Below are 21,642 nucleotides of genomic sequence, written 5' to 3'. Positions count from 1 at the left end.
AGAACAACTATTAAAAGTGGGTTTGATAGATGGAAAGAATGCTTTGCATTATCTAACTCAATTAAACTAATTTCACATCATTTATGCTTACAAAATTGAATTCGGAAAACATGGCAGTATTAAATTTAAAGCAAAACTATTCTGCCAATGTTTTCTGATAACGAATCATTGCAATTCTTATGTATACCTAATCAGCTTTGAGATTTAATGTTCTATGTGGACTACTACACGTTTTTGTGGACAACCAAATCAGATAGGCTGGTTCCTGGTGTGAAAATGAAAAAAAAAAATTCTGCCTCTATTTGAAGCACAGTGAGCTGCTCTGCCCCAGTTTCAGGTGTTCCAGAAATGCCAGCACATGTTTCTTTCTTGAAAACTTAGCTGGGATGGAATAACACCCTATTATAGCTTATTATACCCAGTCCAGATACTCAGGTATAACTTGTAAGTGACTCCAAAGGAACAGAGTCCACCAATTCCACATGAACCATCTCTAGCTTGATTCCTAACCAGAATAGGTCTTGAAGGTATTATCACTAAGGCATTGGGTAGTTTTGATTAATAGATGAAACATTTATTTTGGAAAGGTGTGATAATATTATAGGGGTGATTCCACCATCCTGTACTCACAGCAGGGAAGAGGCAGTTTCAGGGAGCATGGGTCAGAGACAGGGCTACAACAATTTAGCCCCAATTCTTTGACCCGCAATCCTGCTGGAATCATAGGATCATGGAATCACCTTTTATTTCTTTGGTACAAATCACAGCAGGAATTATGTTTATTTTTTCTTTGATCAAAGTACAAATTTTGCAATTCATAGGAGAGATGTAGAAAATAAAAATCATATATTTTTCAATCTATTGAGTAATTGCTCTGTTTCATTTCTTCTCCCTCTATTTTTAATATAGCTGTTTTGTCTATTTTGACCGCTCCTTATGGAATGCTATATTCATGAAGCAAATATTTTGAAACATTAACCACCTTACAGTGTAGATGTAGGAATCTTGTAGACAATATATGAAAAGTTACAAGAAGGTGTGACAAATGTTATAATTTCATTTACACTGGGAATTGAGATGTTTTTTGTCGAATAAATAATGTATTAATTTAAACCTACTGCCAATGGAAAATAGATCCCCCCCTCCCCCAAAACCTGGCCCACATTTTAAAAATGGCTCGGTTGAATACATAGAAACATAGAAATTTACAGCACAGAAGGAGGCTATTTCGGCCCATTGTGTCTGCGCCGGCCAACAAAGAGCTGCCACCCTAAAGGTTACATACAAACCCATGAACAATAACGGAAAGACAAACCAGCCCAACCAGTCCGCCCCACACAACTGCAACACCCCTTATACTAAAAACGTCTACACTCCGCCCCAACCGGAGCCATGTGACCTCCTGGGAGAGGCAAAAACCAGATAAAAACCCAGGCCAATTTAGGGAGAAAAAATCTGGGAAAATTCCTCTCCGACCCACCCAGGCAATCGAAACTAGTCCAGGAGATCACCCTGGCCGTATTCAATTCCCTGCAGTACTTACCATTATATCTGCGCCGACCAACAAAAGATCATCTCGTCTAATCCCAATTACCGGCTCTAGGTCCGTAACCCTGCAAGTTACGGCACTTCAAGTGACCATCCAACCATTTCTTAAAAGTGGTGAGGGTTTCTGCATCCACCACTCTTCCAGGCAGCGAGTTCCAGATCTCCACAACCCTCTGTGTAAAGAAGTCCCCCCTCAAATTCCCTCTAAATCTTCCACCAACCACCTGAAAACTATGCCCCCTCGTAATAGCCCCCTCCACCAATGGAAATAGACTCTTACTATCCACGATGTCCAGGCCCCTCAATATTTTATACACCTTGATGAGGTCTTCTCTCAACCTCCTCTGTTCCAATGAGAACAAACCCAGCCTATCCAATCTGTCCTCATAACTAAGATTCTCCATTCCAGGCAGCATGCTAGTAAATCTCCTCTGCACCCTCTCTAGTGCAATCACGTACAAAGAAGTTCAAAATATTAATGTAATATAAGGCACAAGTAAAACTAAAATTCAATCACACATGCTTTAGAAATGTAACGTTTAATCCAGGAAAGGATATATGGAGCAGATTCTTCTAGCTCTCAATTATGGAAAGAGTGGTTGTATTAAATCTTTTCAGAAGTTAAAATTCCCTCTCACCTCTGAATTAGTGAAGCTGATTGCTCATATGTACTACAATGCCAGTTTTATTTTTGTTTTATATATATATATATATATACACACACAAAATGGCTTACTGTATGTAGCAATTATATATCAGCATAAGAATTCTTGATGAAATGGTTTTAAATTTGGTGTTGCCTTTTATGGAAAATGTTGGGATGAGCCACAGTAGTTTGACTGTATTTAGAAATAAGTGGTTTCATCTTTTTTTTTAAAATCCTGATGTATGTTTGTTATAAATAAGTCAATTTAATAATTGACCTACTTTGACTGTAAGCTGATTCTGTAATTATATAGTGAACCGAAGGAGCATCTGTACAATTATGCAAACAGATTGATAGTTTCCAAAGGGTTGGTAGTAATCTGGCTCATTTATATCAATTTTACTTCTTCTGTCAAACCTTCTAATCAATATATATTGTCCACGTAATGGCTCCACGTCTGCAGTATCCCAGTGAGGAATTTTTTTTAAACTAGTAGCAGAGATTTAGGGAATGTTATGAGTCTGAACGATGCACAATTCACAATCCCCACAGACACAGGAGTGAGAGTGTGCATGAACTGGTTGTTGATTCGAACAGCCTTGATTTATTCAATTAATCCATATACCCTGCCAAAAATTAAGATAAATCTTTAAATGCAATCTGACTGCTGTTTTGAACATTCGCACCCGTGAATAATATTTGATTCAAAATACCACTCCAGCACTCAAAGACTATAAATATAGTACACTTTGGTATGCTAAACTGCAGAGTACACTATTTAATCAGCTCATAGGCTAGGTTGTCCTTGCTGTCAAAATAAATTCTATCCCCTGTACCTCACTGTGCGCCCTTTAGTTTGTACTTGCTTCTTCATATAATTAATATACACAGGGCTGTAATATTTAAAAATAAAATTTGTAGCTTGTAAAATGCCTCTTTATTTACCATTGTAGTGCAGTTTGTACTCTTATTTAATAATTATTACAAATTTTTAAGCTTAATATTTGTTGTCAAAAAACAATATATCTACAATCAGAACAATCACAGGCAATAACTCAATCTCACTAGCTGAAACATAAAAAAAACAATTAGCCAAACTCATCTTGACCAATTGTGAACAGTGTCACCTCGATCATTTTTAGGCTATCACTAAACAAATGACAATACCTTAACCCTTGATAATTATTTACTTGCAACATTTTCATTGAGGAATGCCCATAATTCCTAGCAATAGTAATTGGAATAATATTTAGCTGTTATACTTTGTTGGTTAGATTATGGACACGACTTCATAACTGATAATATTGCTATATCATATTGAAGATACCCATTTTTACACTGTTAAAGGTTTACTGTGAACTGAACTGAAATTCAATTCCTTCAAGGGTAGAAATGATTGCTTGATTGTTTTCTTTGGAATAGATTACAGAGAGAGAGCTGAAGCCAGGTGGTGCAAACATCCCTGTTGCAGAAAAAAACAAGAAAGAATACATTGAAAAGATGGTAAAATGGCGCATTGAGAGGGGTGTTGTGCAACAAACGGAAAGCTTAGTGCGAGGTTTCTATGAGGTAAGGATAGCAGATGCACAATACATGCAATCCAAAGGGAACTTTTGCTAATTTGACAATTCTTTGCAGGTCCTTGTATAACATGTTCTTGTGAAATCAGACCACGCTGCCCTGCCAAATAATTTCATTTTATACAAGCAATTGTTGAGATAGAGCCAAATTTCACTATTATTGTAAATGATTGTTTATTGTTACACTGGGATATCTTGCCAAAAATTTGCCAGTGTCCTTTTTTTCTTCAAAAGAGCAAATACATCTCTATATCCTTAATTATGAGAGGAACAGGGAAAATGCAGGAAGCAGGGCTGCAAAGAAAGTTAGGATTGCTGTTTATCTTCAGTGTGAGAATTTGATGGGATGAAGGACACATACCTCTTTGCAGACCAAAATCATCCTTGATACTGAAATCTAAAGAATATTGGCCCTGAAATTCCGATGTCCTGGGTCCGTACGAAGTTTCTACGGACCTGGGAAGGCATCGGAAAAGCCGGTTTTCAGCGTGCAATGCGCATGCGCTGAAAACCAGCTTTTCTGATCTGTCAGGTTTCTGGCTTGACAGATCCAACGCTTATTGGGAGCGAGGATACTTGCAGAGCAAGATTTCTGATATTTATGAATATTTTGCCCAGCAAATGTCCTTTAAAATCTTGTGCCTGAAAAAGCAGGCATATAGCCTAATTTTACAGGTACAAGTGTTTAAAAATACACAAAAACATTTTAAAATAAAGTTATAAAAACACATTTTATTGTTAAAAACCCTCCCCACTATGGTAAGTTTATTTTAAGGCTTAATTAAAAAAACTTTTTTAAAAGTTGGGAAAATATTTTTTTATTTAACAACTTTAATTTAAATGAATGTTAAATATGTAGTTTATTTTCCAGTTTTTGATTGTGTTTTGGGTGTTTGGGGGGAGGTTTCTCATTCATAGTAATAGGAGTTCCAGACTTACGGAACTCCTATTACAATGAATGAGAATCTATACTACACCTGATTGGCTGCTGTCACCAGATCCCGGCCTGTGCACGTCCCCACGTCCCCACGTGCATGCGCAGTCACGAGAGGACTTAGGCTCGGAAGTTCCAACGGGCGCAGCAGCAACAGGTAAGTGCGCATCTTTTTTCTCTTTTTCTTTCGTTTGCCCGCGGGAAGAGCTCGACTGTAATTTCAAGGCCAATATATTAGGGGATCGGGTGATAGTTATCATCACTAATCAAGATATGCTGAATGGAGACAATGAAGGTATCCTAAATATCCTGTTTTATAGTCACTCTTATCTGTGATCAAATTAAACTAATTGGCTCCAAGTATATAAAAGCAAGTTCGAACCACAAATCCAAGGTAACTTTCAGATGTTATTTAAATTAGTGTTACTCTGTTATTTAATGACAATTACTTGGTCTAGGTGGTGGATGCTCGGCTTGTATCTGTATTTGATGCACGGGAATTAGAATTAGTGATTGCTGGCACAGCAGAGATCGATTTAAGTGATTGGAGAAACAACACAGAGTACAGAGGAGGTGAGATGATCTGAATTATTTTAATCACTCTATTAGCTTAATGCTTGGGAAACTCAGCATCTTATAAATGTTCATTTATTTTTCCAAAGGGTACCATGACAACCACATAGTGATCAGGTGGTTTTGGGCTGCAGTGGAAAGGTTTAACAATGAGCAGAGACTAAGATTGTTACAGGTACAGTAAAACCAATTAAAAGTTCACGGGGTTGGGGGTAATATATTAGCATGGATAGAGGATTGGCTAACTAATAGAAAACAGAGAGTCGGGATAAATGGTTGGCGATCAGTGCTGGGACCCCAACTATTTATAATCTATATTAACGACTTGGAAGAAGGGACGGAGTGTAATGTAGCCAAGTTTGCTGACGATACAAAGATGGGAGGAAAAGCAGTGTGTGAGGTGGACACAAAAAATCTGCAAAAGGACATAGACAAGCCAAGTGAGTGGGCAAAAATTTGGCAGATGGAGTATAATATTGAAAAGTGTGAGGCAGAAAAAAATCAAAGAGCAAGTTATTATTTAAATGGAGAAAGATTGCAAAGTATTGCAGTACAGCGGGACCTGGGGGTACTTGTGCATGAAACACAAAAGGATAGTATGCAGGTACAGCAAGTGATCAGGAAGGCCAATGGAATCTTGGCCTTTATTGCAAAGGGAATGGAATATTAAAGCAGGGAAGTCTTGCTACAGCTATACAGGGTATTGGTGAGGCCACACCTGAAATACTGCGTGCAGTTTTGGTTTCCATATTTAAGAAAGGATATACTTGCTTTGGAGGCAGTTCAGAGAAGGTTCACTAGGTTGATTCCGGAGATGAGGGGGTTGACTTACGAAGAAAGGTTGAGTAGGTTGGGCCTTTAATTGGAATTCAGAAGAATGAGGTGTGATATTATCGAAACATATAAGATTATGAAGGGGCTTGACAAGGGGTTATGGGGAGCGGGCAGGGAAGCGGAGCTGAGTCCATGATCAGATCAGCCATGATCTTATTGAATGGCGGAGCAGGCTCGAGGGGCCGTATGACCTACTCCTGCTCCTATTTTTTATGTTCTTATGTTCTTAAGTACCTTAGTGAGATGCTGTACTAAGCATCTGTGTTACCCACTAATGTTACCTAATACTGTATTTCTTTGTTAGTTTGTCACAGGTACATCAAGTATACCCTATGAAGGTTTTGCATCACTCCGTGGCAGCAATGGACCCAGGAGATTTTGTATTGAGAAATGGGGCAAAATCACCTCACTTCCAAGGTATGAGCAACATAATGTAGTAAACATTTCCTATTTCATTACTGTGTTGGCATTCACAGCCTTGTAGTGCCAGTTATATAAATTAGTTTGTTTTTGTTGTAATTTCGTAGTCCTATAATCATACCACAGAATTTATTTAGACTCTCTGGATTGCAGTGGTTGTTTACATATTAAGAGCGATAGAATATAAATAAGGATGACCTCTTATGGTAAATTCAGTGCCCCTATATTGCCAGTGTTAAGCTGCACTTCAAACTAAGACAGATCAGAGAATTATATAGCAATTAAATTAGGGCAAGTATTGTAGGTCCCTTTGAGCATAGCTCAATATTGAAAGAAAGGATTGCTGAATGTACCTACTTATGCAAAGCTTCTTTGCTATGATTTAATTTCCACTTCGACATCAAAAAATATCATGTTACGATGAAAAATGAAGTGCAATGTTGTAGATCCAATCCTATAAAAATAGTATTGTTTGAAAAATGTACACAAATGCTCACAAAACTCAGAGTTTTCCACCTTATACTGGGGTGCAATTCATTCAATGTTTCATTTATGGTGTCTGTAATAGAGCCTTCCTATATTGTGTGCATCATGTACTTGCAGGAATAACACTTAATTACTTCCTCCTGTTGGGTTATTTATATCACACCTAGCTATCTATACTTTGTATGTAAATTTACCTTTGATTGAATATTCCAGCCCCCATCTCTGGTTCAGTGGTGCTGTGCTCACAGCGCCACCCAACTGAAGTCCATTCAACTGCGACCTCTTGGCTGTTTTGATCCTGGTGCTGGATTCCTACTGTCAGTCGCAACCAGCTTTAAGTTTCTTAAGTATTGTTTAAATGTTGTTATTATTTTTACAGCATTTAAGAATCTTCCAACTGGCCCCTATTCAGTGCAGGAATCCACTCTTTTGGAATTGCGGGGACAGGATTCCCTGGAGGGATTTCCCGCACTTTTACAAAAACCCTGCCACTGCTGCCTACACTCCTCCCAGAGCACTCCGGCCATTTTTCTGCTGTGACCCGAGCCCCTATCCCAGTGCTATCAAATGTCAGGTTCCCGCTGTGAAAAGGAACTCGGTTTGTTTTTAAAAACATGGTAGTATAATAAATTTAAAGCGATGCTAGCTCACACTAGAAACTTCTGTTAGTATGGCAACAAGTTTCTGTACAAGGATTTCCTACATTATGTGAGAAGGCTCTGCTTTAGTTAAACAGCAATGTTTGCCATTCAAATAAAATTGAGTTTTCCAGTAAAGCATGGAAACACCTGTAGATTTGAAGTCTTCTGGAAGAGGGAGGGGAAGTGTTTTCTTTATTTTCTTACTTTTCCCTCGCTATTCTCTCCTTGTTCACCGCCCGAACTCTCTCCTTTCAGCTCACACCACATCCTACCAATCTTTTTTTTGCGCATCACCAAACTCTGCAACCATTAACCTTTCTCCTTCATCCCTTAACCTTTCACTGTCTCGGACACTAAAACTGTGATATATTCATAGAGCACAGCACACACAGCTCCTAACATGGCAGGCAGCTCTCTCGGAAGTCTCTGGAAATCTGCCTGGTTCTGTTTATTATTAACCCTGCATTTGCAGTACACAATACGTCCACATCCACAGTGTGGGGCTACAAACATTACAAGCTTACAGACATTACACTTCTCCCTCCTTAATGAAGAAGCCATCATAACAAACATCATACATAACTTTCATGTTTATACATAACACAGGATGCAAACTTATTTTTTTTTTATATTTACAAATTTAACTTTACCACTTGTTTTCTGTTTCAAAGAGGATACCTTCGCTCTCGAACAGAACCTTCCAAACATGGTGTCGAATCTAGTGTCATTCGAGGCTCATCCTGAGGAACGTTTTCCTCCATGGAATTTCCTTGATTTTCATTTGAACTCACTCTAACTTCAGGCTCTTTGTTTTCCTGACTCGGACTCAGACTTTCATTCTGATTCTCTCCTGGATTTGTTTCCAGTACATTAGATTTAGGATTTGCTACTAGTGTATCAAAACTATCTGAGGAGTCAGAAATAATTGAAATCATTCCCACCTTCAACTCCTTCCATGTCTGTCGGTAAAGTATTATCAATATGAATAAACCTAACCTGTCCATTACCAAACATCTTGACCAAATATGTGCGAGGACCACATATCTTCACCACTCTTCCTGGTAACCACTTTAACCATTTATGGTGATGGTTCTTCACTCTCACCTTCTGGTTTAATTTCACTCTTCTCTCTTTTACTCTACCTCTATCATGATTCTCTTTCTATCTTAATTGTGTCTCTTCTACGGACTGTGCCAAATTTGGCTTTAACAATGAGAATCTGGTTCGTGGCTGTCGTTTGAGAAGCAACTCTGCTGGTGTTCTACCAGTAGTTGTAGGAGGAGTATTTCGATATGTAATCAACAAATTAGCCAATTTGTGCTCCAATGACAACTGTCGTTTCTTTGGATTTGGATCTAACATTTGTTTTATGAGGGCACGTTTTACAATTTGTACAGTGTGCTCTGCTGCACCATTCAAAGCAGGATGGTATGGTGGAACTTTGGTATGTTTCACATCATTTTTGCTCGTGAATTGTGCAAATTCTTCTGAACGAAATTGTGGTCCATTATCTGAAACAATCTCTTCAGGGAGGCCAAACGAAGAAAATAATTTTCGTAAAATGTCCATCGTTTTACTTGTTATTTTCCACATTGGAAACATCTCAACCCACTTCGAATGGCTATCAATTACAATGAACAATTGTTGTCCTTCTAACTCAGTAAAATTAATATGTAGCCTTTGCCACACCCTGGGAGGCCATTTCCATGGCTGTAATGGTACCGTGGTGGTTGCTTGCTTACCGATTGACATGTCGTACACTGACTCACAATGTACTCCATATCTTTATCAAGACCTGACCACCATAAATAACTGCATGCAAAACTCTTGGTCAAGCACATTCCCAGGTGCTGGTCATGGAGGTCTCCTAATAATTTGGACCCGAATTTACTTGGTATAACCACTCTTGCACCCCACATGATACAATCTTTATCGACTGATAATTCATTCCTACGAATGAAGAATGGATGTGTATCTTTGTCTGTTACCTGGTTTGGCCATCCATTTGCAATACACTCATACACCTTTGACATCACTGGGTCACGTTTGGTTGCTCTGCCATTCTCTTCAGCTGTGACTGGCAGTTCATCAATGTATGAAAAATAAAACACTTCTCCCCTATCGGGTGTAACTTGTGATGGGGAAGGCAATCTAGACATTGCATCAGCATTACTATGATCAGCTGATCATCTGTACTCAATATCATATGTATATACCGACAAAATCAAAGCCCATCTCTGCATTCGGGCTGCAGCTAATGTTAGAACTGGGGACTTTGCATGGAGGATTGCTGTTAGGGGCTTATGGTCCATAACGATGGTAAACTTACGACCATACAGGTATTTGTGAAACTTCTTGACCCCAAAAATTAATGCCAAAGCTTCCCTTTCAATTTGCGCATAATTACTCTCACTGGCACTGAAAGGGCGTGAAGCAAAAGCAATTGGTCTCTCCTCCCCACTACTTAATACATGAGAGATTACTGCCCCCAACTCCATACGAAGAGGCATCACATGCTAGCTTAATCTCCTTAGATATGTCATAGTGAACTAACATGGTGCTCTCTACCAATTTGCTTTTACACTCCTTGAATGCTGTATCGCATTCTTTTGACCACTTCCAATGGACCAGTTTTTTCAAAAGCTCATTCAGTGGATGTAATACTGTAGCCAAATTTGGTAGGTACTTCCCACAATAGTTCAAAAGACCCAAGAATGAACGAAGTTCAGTGACATTCCTGGGAGTGGGTGCATTTCTAATTGCATCCAATTTTTCCATGGTTGGATGTAAACCATCCTTGTCTACTCTGTACCCTAAGTACTCCACTGAGTTTTTAAATAACTCACGCTTATGAGCAGACACTCGTACTCTGTGCTTCTCTAGCCGTTTGAGAACTTCATTCAATATGTTGTAACGAATTTGCCTATTTGGTGCTGAAATTAGTATGTAATCCAAATAACATACTACCCCTTCAATACCTTGCAAAATCTGGTTCATCACCCCTTGGAATATGGCAGGGGCGGAAGACACGCCAAACAGTAGCCTATTAAATTGATATAGGCCAAGATGAGTATTTATAGTCAAACATGACTTGGACTCCTCATCTAGTTCAAGCTGTAAGTAGGCATTTGTAAGATCCAGTTTTGAGAAGATCTGACCACCTGTCAGTGTTGTGAACAAATCTTCTATATTCGGCAATGTATTGGGGACATTACCCTCTAGAACCTGGTTTACGGTTACTTTATAATCATCAAACAATCTTACCTTACCATCGGACTTAGGTACAACAACAATGGGTGTAGCCCAATTACATCGATCTATCTTACAAATAATGTTCTCAGTCTCTAGTCTTTTTAGTTCTTGCTCAACTTTCTCCTTGAGTGCATATGGTATGGAACGTGGCTTGTAGTAAACCAATCTAGCGTCCTTCTGTACCCTGACACTCACCTTGAAGCCTTGGATCGGACTGCCCGTTTCGCAGAACACCTTCGGATACTGCTTGATAACCTCATCCGTTGATGAAAATCTCGCTTCCACACAGAAAATCTTACTCCAATCCAGCTTCAGTGAGCTCAACCAATTTCTTCCTAGTAAGGCAGACTTGTCTCCTTTCACTACTATTAGAGGCAAATTCTGAAATTGATCTGACTATTTCACCGGTACGGTGATACAACCTACCACAGGAATTTTCTCTCCCGAGTAGCCTTGCAGCTCTATCTTGGATTTCTCCGGTTGGAAATCACGCAATTTGTCGAGGTAGAGTGACTCCGGTACTACACTCACGGATGCACTCGTGTCAAATTCCATTGGTATCTTGAATCCCGCAACATCTATGTGGATTTTGATGCTTTCCAAATCGCTGTCCATTAACCTCAAGCTCCTGATGACGTGTAACTCTAACATCTCCTCGTCCTGTTGTTGTTCTTCCATGCTATGTAGTCTCTTGGAATTTCTACTCATAGCTTTGAACGTTGGATTCATAGCTTTGAAAGCTGGTTTACCTTTCAGTCGGCATGCCTTCGCAAGATGCCCAGTCTTTCTGCAGAAGAAACACTCTGCCTTCACATATGGACAACTTTGAGCAATGTGTTGTCCTAGGCACCTATAGCACGACTTCGACGCTCTGTTAGAATTTCCAGTCTCTGAGACTTTGGGCCCCCACCGTCTTTTACCTTGAACCTGCAGGTGATTTACTTTGGTTGACTGACGACCGTAATCATTATTTAATTTTCGGGAATATTGTTCGGCCATGCCCATCGACCTCGCTGTCTGACAAGCAATCTCAAAAGTCAAGTCATCCGTCGTCAATAACTTCCTTCTGATCGCATTATTTTTCACCTCACAAACAAAATGATCCCATAATGCTCGGTTTTGAAAGTTTCCGAAATGACAGTGCATTGATAGCTTTTTAAATGCTACGATGTAATCACTGATACATTCATCAGCCTTTTGATTCCGAATCCTGAAATGATAGCTTTCAGCAATTTCTAATGGTTTGGGGTTATAGTGCTGCTCCAGCTTCGTTAAAATCTGTTTAAGCGTTGTGTCCTTTAGCTCGTCAGGCACAAGCAGATTTACAAGGGTTTCGTATAATGTCGGACCCGTCTCCGATAAGAAGATCGCTTTCTTATGTTCCAACACAGCCCGGTTCTGGACTGCATTGTCTGGAACTTCGATTATGTTATTTGCAGTGAAATACATTTCTAGCCGGTCCACATACACTTTAAAACGTTCCTGGTCGTGTCTATATTCTCCCAAATGTCCCAATACACCTGCCATTTTAATTTCTAGCTGTTCACACCGTGTGCTGTATTTTACCTCGGATTTTTGTAGCTTTTTTCCAAAGACAGAAACTTCCAAAGTCTCTCTGTCGGCTGGCTGAATCCTTCACTAACAAAATTTAAGCTTTAAATCATCCGAAAAATCCCATCTCAGTCGCCAAATGTGATATATTCACAGAGCACAGCACACACAGCTCCTAACATGGCAGGCAGCTCTCTCGGAAGTCTCCGTAAAATCTGCCTGGTTCTGTTTATTATTAACCCTGCACTTGCAGTACACAATACGTCCACATCCACAGTGTGGAGCTACAAACATTACAAGCTTATAGACATTACAAAAACCAAACTCCCACTTGCTAATACCCACACATGTTTTCCACCACCAACTTCTCCACAGCCTCATTTTCTTTCCCTGTTGTTTCCTCCCCATATATTTTACATCCCTCCATGCCTCACACTACCAATTCCACATAACAAGCTCCAAAATGGCCCCACTTAAACATGCCCCCCCTTCAAATTCCTGCCTCATGATACATCTATTATTTAATTATCAACATAAAAACCTTTCCCAGCAGAAAAACTGGCATTCATAGGAATATAACATTCTATAATCCTTCATTATATTCATATACAAAATATTACTCCATACAAATTGTATTAATACAAATAAAAAATAATTACACACATACACTGTATCTACATTGCAATATATAAAAATGCATTTTTTATCTTGTATATTTTACATTTATTTTAATGCCCTTTCCTATTATTTATAAACTTTTACAATATATCAAAAACTTCCAATAGACAATTTCATTTTTTAAATTAAATTAGTTAATTTTAATTTGAATCTTTCACTTGCTCTATTTACAGAAATATCTTTAATTTGGTCAACATTCCTTTTGTTCCCACCGAACAATCCAGTACCGTAGTCCATTCTCCATTACATGATTTAATTCTCCTATAAAATCATAGAGTAGTATAGCACAGAAGGAGGCCATTTGGCCCATCGGGTCTGCGCTGGCTCGTTTGAAGAACAATCCAGTTAGTCCCATACCCCTACCCTTTCCCCATATTCTTGTAATATTTTTTCTTCTAGTATTTATTCAATTCCATTTTGAAGGTTACTATTGAATCTATATTCATCATCTATATCAGGCAGCACATTCTAAATCCTAACCACTCGTTGCATAAAAAGGTTTTCCTTCTGTCGCCTCTGGTTCTTTTGACAATCACCTTAAATCTGTGTCCTCTGGTTCTCGACCCTTCAACCACTGGAAACAGTTTCTCTTCCATCTAAACCCTTCATGATTTATCAAACACATAATGTGTAAATATGCACACAATCAATTCAAGCTTGAAAATATCACCAGCACTCCCACGCTACTCAGTAATAAGAATACCATTTGACATTCAATCACCATAAATCAGTGAATCTAACGATATTGTACATTACATGTGATAAAATAACGTATCCTCCTCTGAGTCGCTGTGAGCAACAACTGGAGTTCGATCGTGTTTTTAAAGAATGTTTCGTTCTTCGTTGATTGTTACAAAAAGCCTGTGATGGAAGGAACAAGTCGGGAAAGAAAATGTTTCTTATTTAAAGTATTGTTTAAATATGTTTTAAAAAGCAAAATCCCATACAAAAAAATTGTCCTTCTTAGACCAATACTTTTTTGGTAAGATTGTAAGAACGATCTTATTTTGTAACCATTTCCATAAAAGATAGTTATCCTTTCAATGAAAGGTTAACCTGCAGTTATTGAAATTCTATTTGTGTGAAAAGTGATAAATAATAAGGGGGTTAAGTTAAAAGGCCGCCTGAGGAAAAGAGTGTTTGAAGACCAGGCCCTCAAAACTGCCACCAAGCTCATGGTCTACAGGGCTGTAGTAATACCTGTCTTCCTGTATAGCTCAGAAACATGGACCATGTACAGTAGACACCTCAAGTCGCTGGAGAAAATCCACCAACGATGTCTCCGAAAGATCCTACAAATCCCCTGGGAGGACAGACTCAGCAACATTAGCGTCCTCGACCAGGCCCAGCATCGAAGCACTGACCACACTTGATCAATTCCGCTGGGCAGGCCACATAGTTCGCATGCCAGACACGAGACTCCCAAAGCAAGCACTCTACTCGAAACTCTTTCATGGCAAACGAGCCAAAGGTGGGCAGCGGAAACGTTACAAGGACATCCTCAAAGCCTTCCTGATAAAGTGCAACATCCCCACTGACACCTGGGAGTCCCTGGCCAAAGACCATCCTAAGTGGAGGAAGCACATCCGGAAGTCCTCGAGTCTCGTCGCCGAGAACATGCAGAAATCAAGCGCAGGCAGCGGAAAGAGCGTGCGGCAAACTAATCCCACCGACCCCTTCCCTCAATGACTATCTGCCTCACCTGCGACAGAGACTGTGGTTCTCTTATTGGACTGTACAGCCACCTAAGAACTCATGTTAAGAGTGGAAGCAAGTCTTCCTCGATTCTGATGGTCTGCCTATGATGATGATGATAAGTTAAAGGGCTAGATTTTGGACAGATTTGCAACTTTTGTTTTGCCTGGGCGAAGCGCAAAAGCTACTTTTTTTAGCGTTCAACGAGTCGCACAATATTTTGCGCCCGGGCTGAAATTTCAGCAGTGATTTTGTGGCGGCGCTAAAATTTAGTGTCCGCCTGATGTTTCCGCCGTTTGGATGGTGTCAATCGATGTGCAACGCTGCGCTATCGGACCAGGCGGAAAATTCGGCGATATGGCCCAATTTACTGTCTGCCTGGGAACCTGCCAGAAAGAAACTAGTTGAACCCAGGGCACACCCGGCGCTAACGGATTTGGAGATGAAGGCTGCGTTTTATACAGTGAAGTTTTATGTGAGTTTATAGTAGTTTTAAGGATATTTAAGGACATTTTAAAAAATGGGGGCTATACTATGTCAGCCATTATTCCTAGCTGCTTTTTCTATGCAGCGTCAAGCTGGAAGAAGGCTTATTGATGATCATTTTGAGCATAATCGAAGAGGTCACAGACGTATGGGGAGGAGGCCATACCCCCCACGAGTTTACAGGCAACAGCACTTATACCTGCAGCTCTCTGAGGCACGGTGCATTACAAGGCTGCGCTTCCGAAAAGATGTGGTCACAGAGATAGGCAGACCTACAGCCCACCAGTAGCAACAGGACTGCACTGCCCGTCGAGGTGAAGGTGACTGCGGCACTTGCCTTCTATGCCTCTTGCCTTCTATGCCTCCGGCTCCTTTTAGGCATCAGCAGGGGACATATGCTCCATCTCGCAGTATGTTACCCATTGCTGCATTCGCCAGATGACTACTGCACTGTTAAGAGTGTTAAGAGTGGAAGCAAGCCTTCCTCGATTCCGAGGGACTGCCTATGATGATGATGACTGCACTGTATGCACGTAGGATGGACTTCATAAACTTCCCAATGACCAAGGAGGCACAGAATGAGAGGGCTGTAGGTTTTGGACAAATTGCTGGCTTCTCAAGGTTCAGGGTGCCATTGACTACGCACATCGCCCTGTGAGCACCTTTACTCAATCCAGAAGTTTACCGAAACCGAAAGGGATACAACTCCATGAACGTACAGATTGTCTGCAATCATACTCAGCGCATCATGGCAGTCAATGCCCAATATCCAGGGAGCATCCATGATGCTTTCATCTTGTGTGAGAGCAGTGTCTCAACCACAAGGCCAGAGTTGGATGCTGGGGGACAAAGGTTGTGGCCTCGCCACCTGGCTCATGACCCCCCTCCGGAACCCTCAGACAGAAGCCAAGCATCGCTATAATGAGAGCCATATAGCCACATGCAACATCGTCGAACAGACAATTGGAGTGCTCAAGCAACGCTTCCGATGCCGAACCCGGGCAATAATTGTCCGGCTGGTCGGGAAGTCGGCCAGCAAAAAAAAACATGCGGCCGCGGCAGTGCACCCTGCCCTTGAAGGGCCACCGTGCTGCCGTGCCGCACACATACACAACAAGGTGCTCCGACAGAAAAAGCTGTTGGGGCACCGCACGGCAGATCGTGGATTTTTGGAGGTAAATTTAAGACGGATTGCGATGTAGGTATGGGAGAGCAGCGGTGTGCACTTTGAAAACGCACTTGCAACGGTCGGCAGCAATGGGGCGGAAGGGGGGACTGGCCGGAAAAATCCCCAAGATGAATTTGGGTAGTGGCGGCTGAATTTGGGTAATGGCGGCCAATTGATTGCAACGTGGCAGCCACCCGATTCATCTACACGGTTGCCACAAAATGGCGGTAACAGGCCTTATCTGGACCCTTAATTTCAGCCCATTGAAACAACACTAACAATAATGGTGTGCTCCATATCCGCTAAAGAGGATAAGGAGTCACAGTCTAAGGATAAGGGGTAAGCCATTTAGGACCGAGATGAGGAGAAACATCTTCACTCAGAGAATTGTGAACATGTGGAATTCTCTACCACAGAAAGTTGTTGAGGCCAGTTCGTTAGATATATTCAAAAGGGAGTAAGATGTGGCCCTTACGGCTAAAGGGATCAAGGGGTATGGAGAGAAAGCAGGAATGGGGTACTGAAGTTGCATGATCAGCCATGATCATATTGAATGGTGGTGCAGGTTCGAAGGGCTGAATGGCCTACTCCTGCACCTATTTTCTATGTTCTAATGAGCAGGGTATGTAAAAACAGTAAGATTGTACTAATGGGTGACTTTAATCAATCAACCGAATATTATCTGGGAAATCTGTAATAGAAGGGAGACAACAGAATCGGAGCTAGTGAATGTGGTACAGATCACCTTGATTGAATGTGTCGAGGTCCCCACAAAGTGATGACTCCCTGCTCTAGACCTGGTCTTAGAAGTGATCAGAATAGCATATATATAATATATAATATATATACACATAGAAGTAGATCCCCTCAGAACTATTGAATACATTTAAGATTATCTGGCAATCCGAACCAGTAAAGTAACGAGGACAAAAAGATGTTAAAAATGCAAGCATCAAAGCAATGAGGACGAACTGCAAGAAATTAACTGGAAAATGGAATACTCTTAAAAATATCATAATGAGCATGCAAGATTAGCATTTACCCAAGAAGAACAAATATAACTTAGCTAGTCTTCAAAATGGGTGAATAGATCAATTAAAATGGATAAATATAAAGAAACTTTACAAGCCTATAGCGAAAGAGGTGGGGGGAGAAGTCTGGTAGTAGTATTAAAATTTGCTGAATCAGGTTTTGAGGTTTATTAAGGTGCACAGAGGAACTGAGAGATGAGCATAGCTAAAGACGTTAAGCAGAATATTAAAAAGTATTTTCAGTAATCAGCAGTATTTAGGTGTCAGCCATTGTTCAGTGGTGGCATTTTCGCCTGAGTCAGAAAGTTGTGGGTTCAAGCCCCATTCCAGCGATTTGAGCACATGATCAAGGTTGGCACTTCAGTACAGTACGGAGGAAGTGCTGCACTGTCAGAGGTGAAGTTTTTCAGATGAGGTGTTAAACCAAGGCCTCTTAGGTGGATGTACAAAATCCCACTACACCATTCGAAGAAGGGCAATACTGTCCTTCCAGTGTCCTGGCCATCATTTATCCCCCAATCATCACTTAAAACAGATGATCTGGTCATTTAATTTATTGCTATTTGTGGGACCTTGTTGGGCTGGTGCAGATCTTGAATCTCCTTAAATCTGACCTTTGATTGCTGGTATAAATATGCTAAATTTTTGTGTTCCAGGTTGGTCCTGGTACAAAGTAAATCTCCTTTAAAGGACCAATTTGGGAATGGTGTTCTGCAAGCAGTTACCCAATTTGTGACCACATCCACTCATCCTAGGCTTTTGAAGGAAATCGCCTTGAGTTCTGCTAATTTTGTCAGAACCAATTTCTTTGACAATTTTAATTGCTCCACATCCTTCTCTATTAAACCCGCATTCTTACCAGTATTTTTAAAAACTGACACAAAATATTTAATAATGCCACCAAATATTCATCCTTCACAATTGCGTGGTCTGAAGCGTCTCTCGGCAATGTCCATTTCGAACAAGGGAAAACGCAGCCATCTCCCCATGACCTTCACTGGCACCACCATCACTGATTTCCCTGGTATCAACATCTTGGGGTCCATTGACCAGAGGCTTAGCCACATCAATGTTGTGCCTAAAAGACCAGGGCAAAGAGACTGGGTATTCTGTGACAAGTGGCACGCCTCCTGATCCCTCAATGCCTCTTCACAGTCAACAAGGCTTAAGTCAGGAGTGTGATGAATATTTATTTGCCTGATGATCTGCAGACACAATAACACTTGAGAACCTCAACAGCATCAAGAACAGAACAATTCACTTCAATGTCTCTGCCACTGGACTCAATGTATACCCCCACCAATGCCGGTGAACTATGGCTGCAGCATATACTATCTATATGATTAATTGCAGCAACTCACGAAGGTTACTTTGGCAGTGCATCTCTTCCCTGAGTCAACATCTCCGGACTAGGACAAAAGTAGAAATGTCATCACCTCCATGTTCTATTCCAAGTAACACATCAACCTTAGTTGGGTATATATCACTGTTACTTCATTGGTGCTGGGTCAGTATCCTGGAATTCACTACTTATCATTGTGGGAGCACCATCACTATAAAGTCTACAATGATTCAAGGAGAAGGCCCACTACCACCTTCTTAGGGCAACTAGGGATAGGCAATAAATATGGTCTTGCCAGTAGCATCCGCATCCTAATAACAAGTAAAATCTCAACCCTGAGTGGTCTTATCCGCTCAAACTATTTTCTTACTCGTCATATGCTTAAAGTCCTTACTATTTCTATTTATTTTATCTACTAGGCCTTCTAATCTCACATTTCACCTTCCTGCTATACTAATCCTAGGATCTTGTCTGTTGAAGCCAACTTTTTAAAGGTAGGTGGTAGGTTTTATGGATTTGATATCGACTTGGACATCAGGAACAGGATTTCAAAGCACAAGTAGGCAGTTTGGCAAACATCGAATGGGTTGTAAAAGACTACAGGAAGACACAGACAGATTAGAGGAATGGGCAGATAGGTGGCAGGTGCATTTTAATGTGGAGAAGTGTGAGATAATACAGTTTGGGAGGAAAAACAAAGAATAAGGGTATAAACTCAATGCAAAGACACTGAATGGTGTGGATGAACAAGGACATTTATAAGTTCAAATGTATAACTCCTTGAAAGTGCCAGTGCAGGTAGAGAAAGCCATGAAAAGGCCAACAGCATTTTGGGTTTTATAAATAGGGGCATGGAGTATGAGTAAAAAATTAATACATTTGTTAGGTCACAGTTAGAGTATTGCAATTTTGTGAGACCCATTATAAAAAGGAGATTAAATCTATCGAGAGTGTATAGTATCGATTCATCAGGTTGATGCCAGGGATAACAAACTATAATTATGAGGCAAGACTTGAGATATTCGGATTATTTCTGGCAGAAAAAAGGGTTCAGCAATTTATAATTGTCACTAAGAGCGTGAAGAGAGGAGACAAGAATTTTTTTTCCCAACAGAGGAGAAGAGAGAGAGGTTGGAACAGAGACCACTGCATCTTTTAGGGAAAAAATTCGATAAATATTTGAAGCAGAGAATGATACAGGGCTAGTATGGGGAAGTTCATTTTCTTTTGGATTGCTGGTATAGCCTTGATGGGCTGAATGGGCTATGAGCTTCTATGGTTCTAAAAGTGCAATGGTTGTTTGCAGTGTTTGAAATCATACCACTTCCTCCCCTGCTAGATGGGTGTAAGAGTTCACAAATTGGCTTTGTATAACATTTAATGGACCCCACCAGAAATGTGTGCAAAAATGAAGCACTTTGCTCCTGTAACTAGCACATGTCTTCCTTAGTGTCATTATGCAGAAGATGGGTGACTACATTCACTGACTTGGTTAGCGACCTTCCTTCATGCAGTTGGCACCTTTTCTTTAACTGGAGGGTGGCCTTCTGTCCCACAGAGCCACCACCAGCAGCAGGAACTTCAACTCTTCAGCATTAAGAAGAGCAGCGTTGCTCACGTCCTTTGTGTCAGCTGTGGCTCAGTTGGTAGCACACTCGCCTCTGAGTCAGAAGATTGTAGGCTCAAGTCCCACTCCAGGGACTTGAGCCGAAAAATCTAGGTTGACACCAGTGCGGTGTTGAGGGAGTGCTGCACTGTCGGAGGTGCCATCTTTCGGATGAGATGTTAAACTGAGGCCCCTTCTGCTCCCTCAGGTGGATATAAAAGATCCTATGGCACTATTTTGAAGAAGAGCAGGGGAGTTAACCATGATGTCCTGGCCAATATTTATACCTCAAATCAAGACAACAAAAAATGATTATCTGGTCATTACCACATTGCTAATTATGGCAGCTTGCTGTGCGCAAATTGGCTGCTGCGTTTCCCACATTACAACAGTGACTACACTCCAAATTGGCTGTAAAGCCAATCCGATGGTCGTGAAAGATGCTATAGAAATGCAAGTCTTTCTTCTTTCTTTGTTTCTATGTTACATGGTGAACAATTAGTTCCCCTTTTATGATGAGCTGCAGCCCTGTAAGAGACAGATCTTGGGCCCGAAATTCATCGACCTACTGCCCGATTACTGCCCAAAATTGCAAATTTGATCAAAAAATATGTACATACCGCTCGGCAGAAGATTCATCATTGGCATCTCACCGAGTGGTATGCACACCGTCCGCCATGCAGAACAGCCCGCATACCGCCCAAAAAGTGCAAGTTTCATGACATAACGCCGACATACCACCGGAGCTGCATACTGTCCTGAAATGGTGGTTTTACTCAATCTTAAGTGGGTAGGAATGGGCGCTAGTGCTTGGTGCTGCCATTTTGAAATCGGGAACAGTCAGCACCTCAGTATTTCTGATGTGAACAGTGACTTTACAGTGCGATTTACAGTAAGAAAGGTATTTTTATTGGTACTGAGTACATTATTAAGATAGAAGACATTTGAGTTAATATTTTTTTAATTGAAAAATCATTTGAGTTTATCTCAGGATATTTGAGGAGATTCTGGAGATTCAAAAAGAATGGGGCCTGTACTATCTCAGCCTGTATTGCTGACTACCTGTCTAATGCAGGATCTAGATGGGAGAAGGTTTATTGAGCAGAGTTATCAGGGTAATGGAAGAGGTCGCAGACTGACGAGGCGAAGGAGGCCTTACCCCCAAAGGATT

The 21,642-nt window shown here is 40.7% G+C and overlaps 1 protein-coding gene across 4 annotated transcripts in view; it reads left to right on the top strand.

The window, feature by feature from the left end:
* hecw2a (HECT, C2 and WW domain containing E3 ubiquitin protein ligase 2a) overlaps positions 1–21,642 on the top strand; it is a 599,390-nt gene that overhangs the window by 553,682 nt on the left and 24,066 nt on the right. For all 4 annotated transcript variants that reach the window (XM_070875901.1, XM_070875903.1, XM_070875904.1 and 1 more), the window contains 4 exons: positions 3,617–3,763; positions 5,167–5,281; positions 5,371–5,456; positions 6,420–6,532. In XM_070875901.1, the coding sequence (XP_070732002.1) occupies positions 3,617–3,763; positions 5,167–5,281; positions 5,371–5,456; positions 6,420–6,532 (461 nt within the window). The remainder of the gene's footprint in view (positions 1–3,616; positions 3,764–5,166; positions 5,282–5,370; positions 5,457–6,419; positions 6,533–21,642) is intronic.

The sequence above is a fragment of the Pristiophorus japonicus genome, chromosome 3, assembly GCF_044704955.1.
Source record: "Pristiophorus japonicus isolate sPriJap1 chromosome 3, sPriJap1.hap1, whole genome shotgun sequence".
NCBI classification, from domain to species: domain Eukaryota; kingdom Metazoa; phylum Chordata; class Chondrichthyes; family Pristiophoridae; genus Pristiophorus; species Pristiophorus japonicus.
Note: the sequence above shows the minus strand (reverse complement) of the source record. Positions and strands in the feature narration are given on the sequence as shown.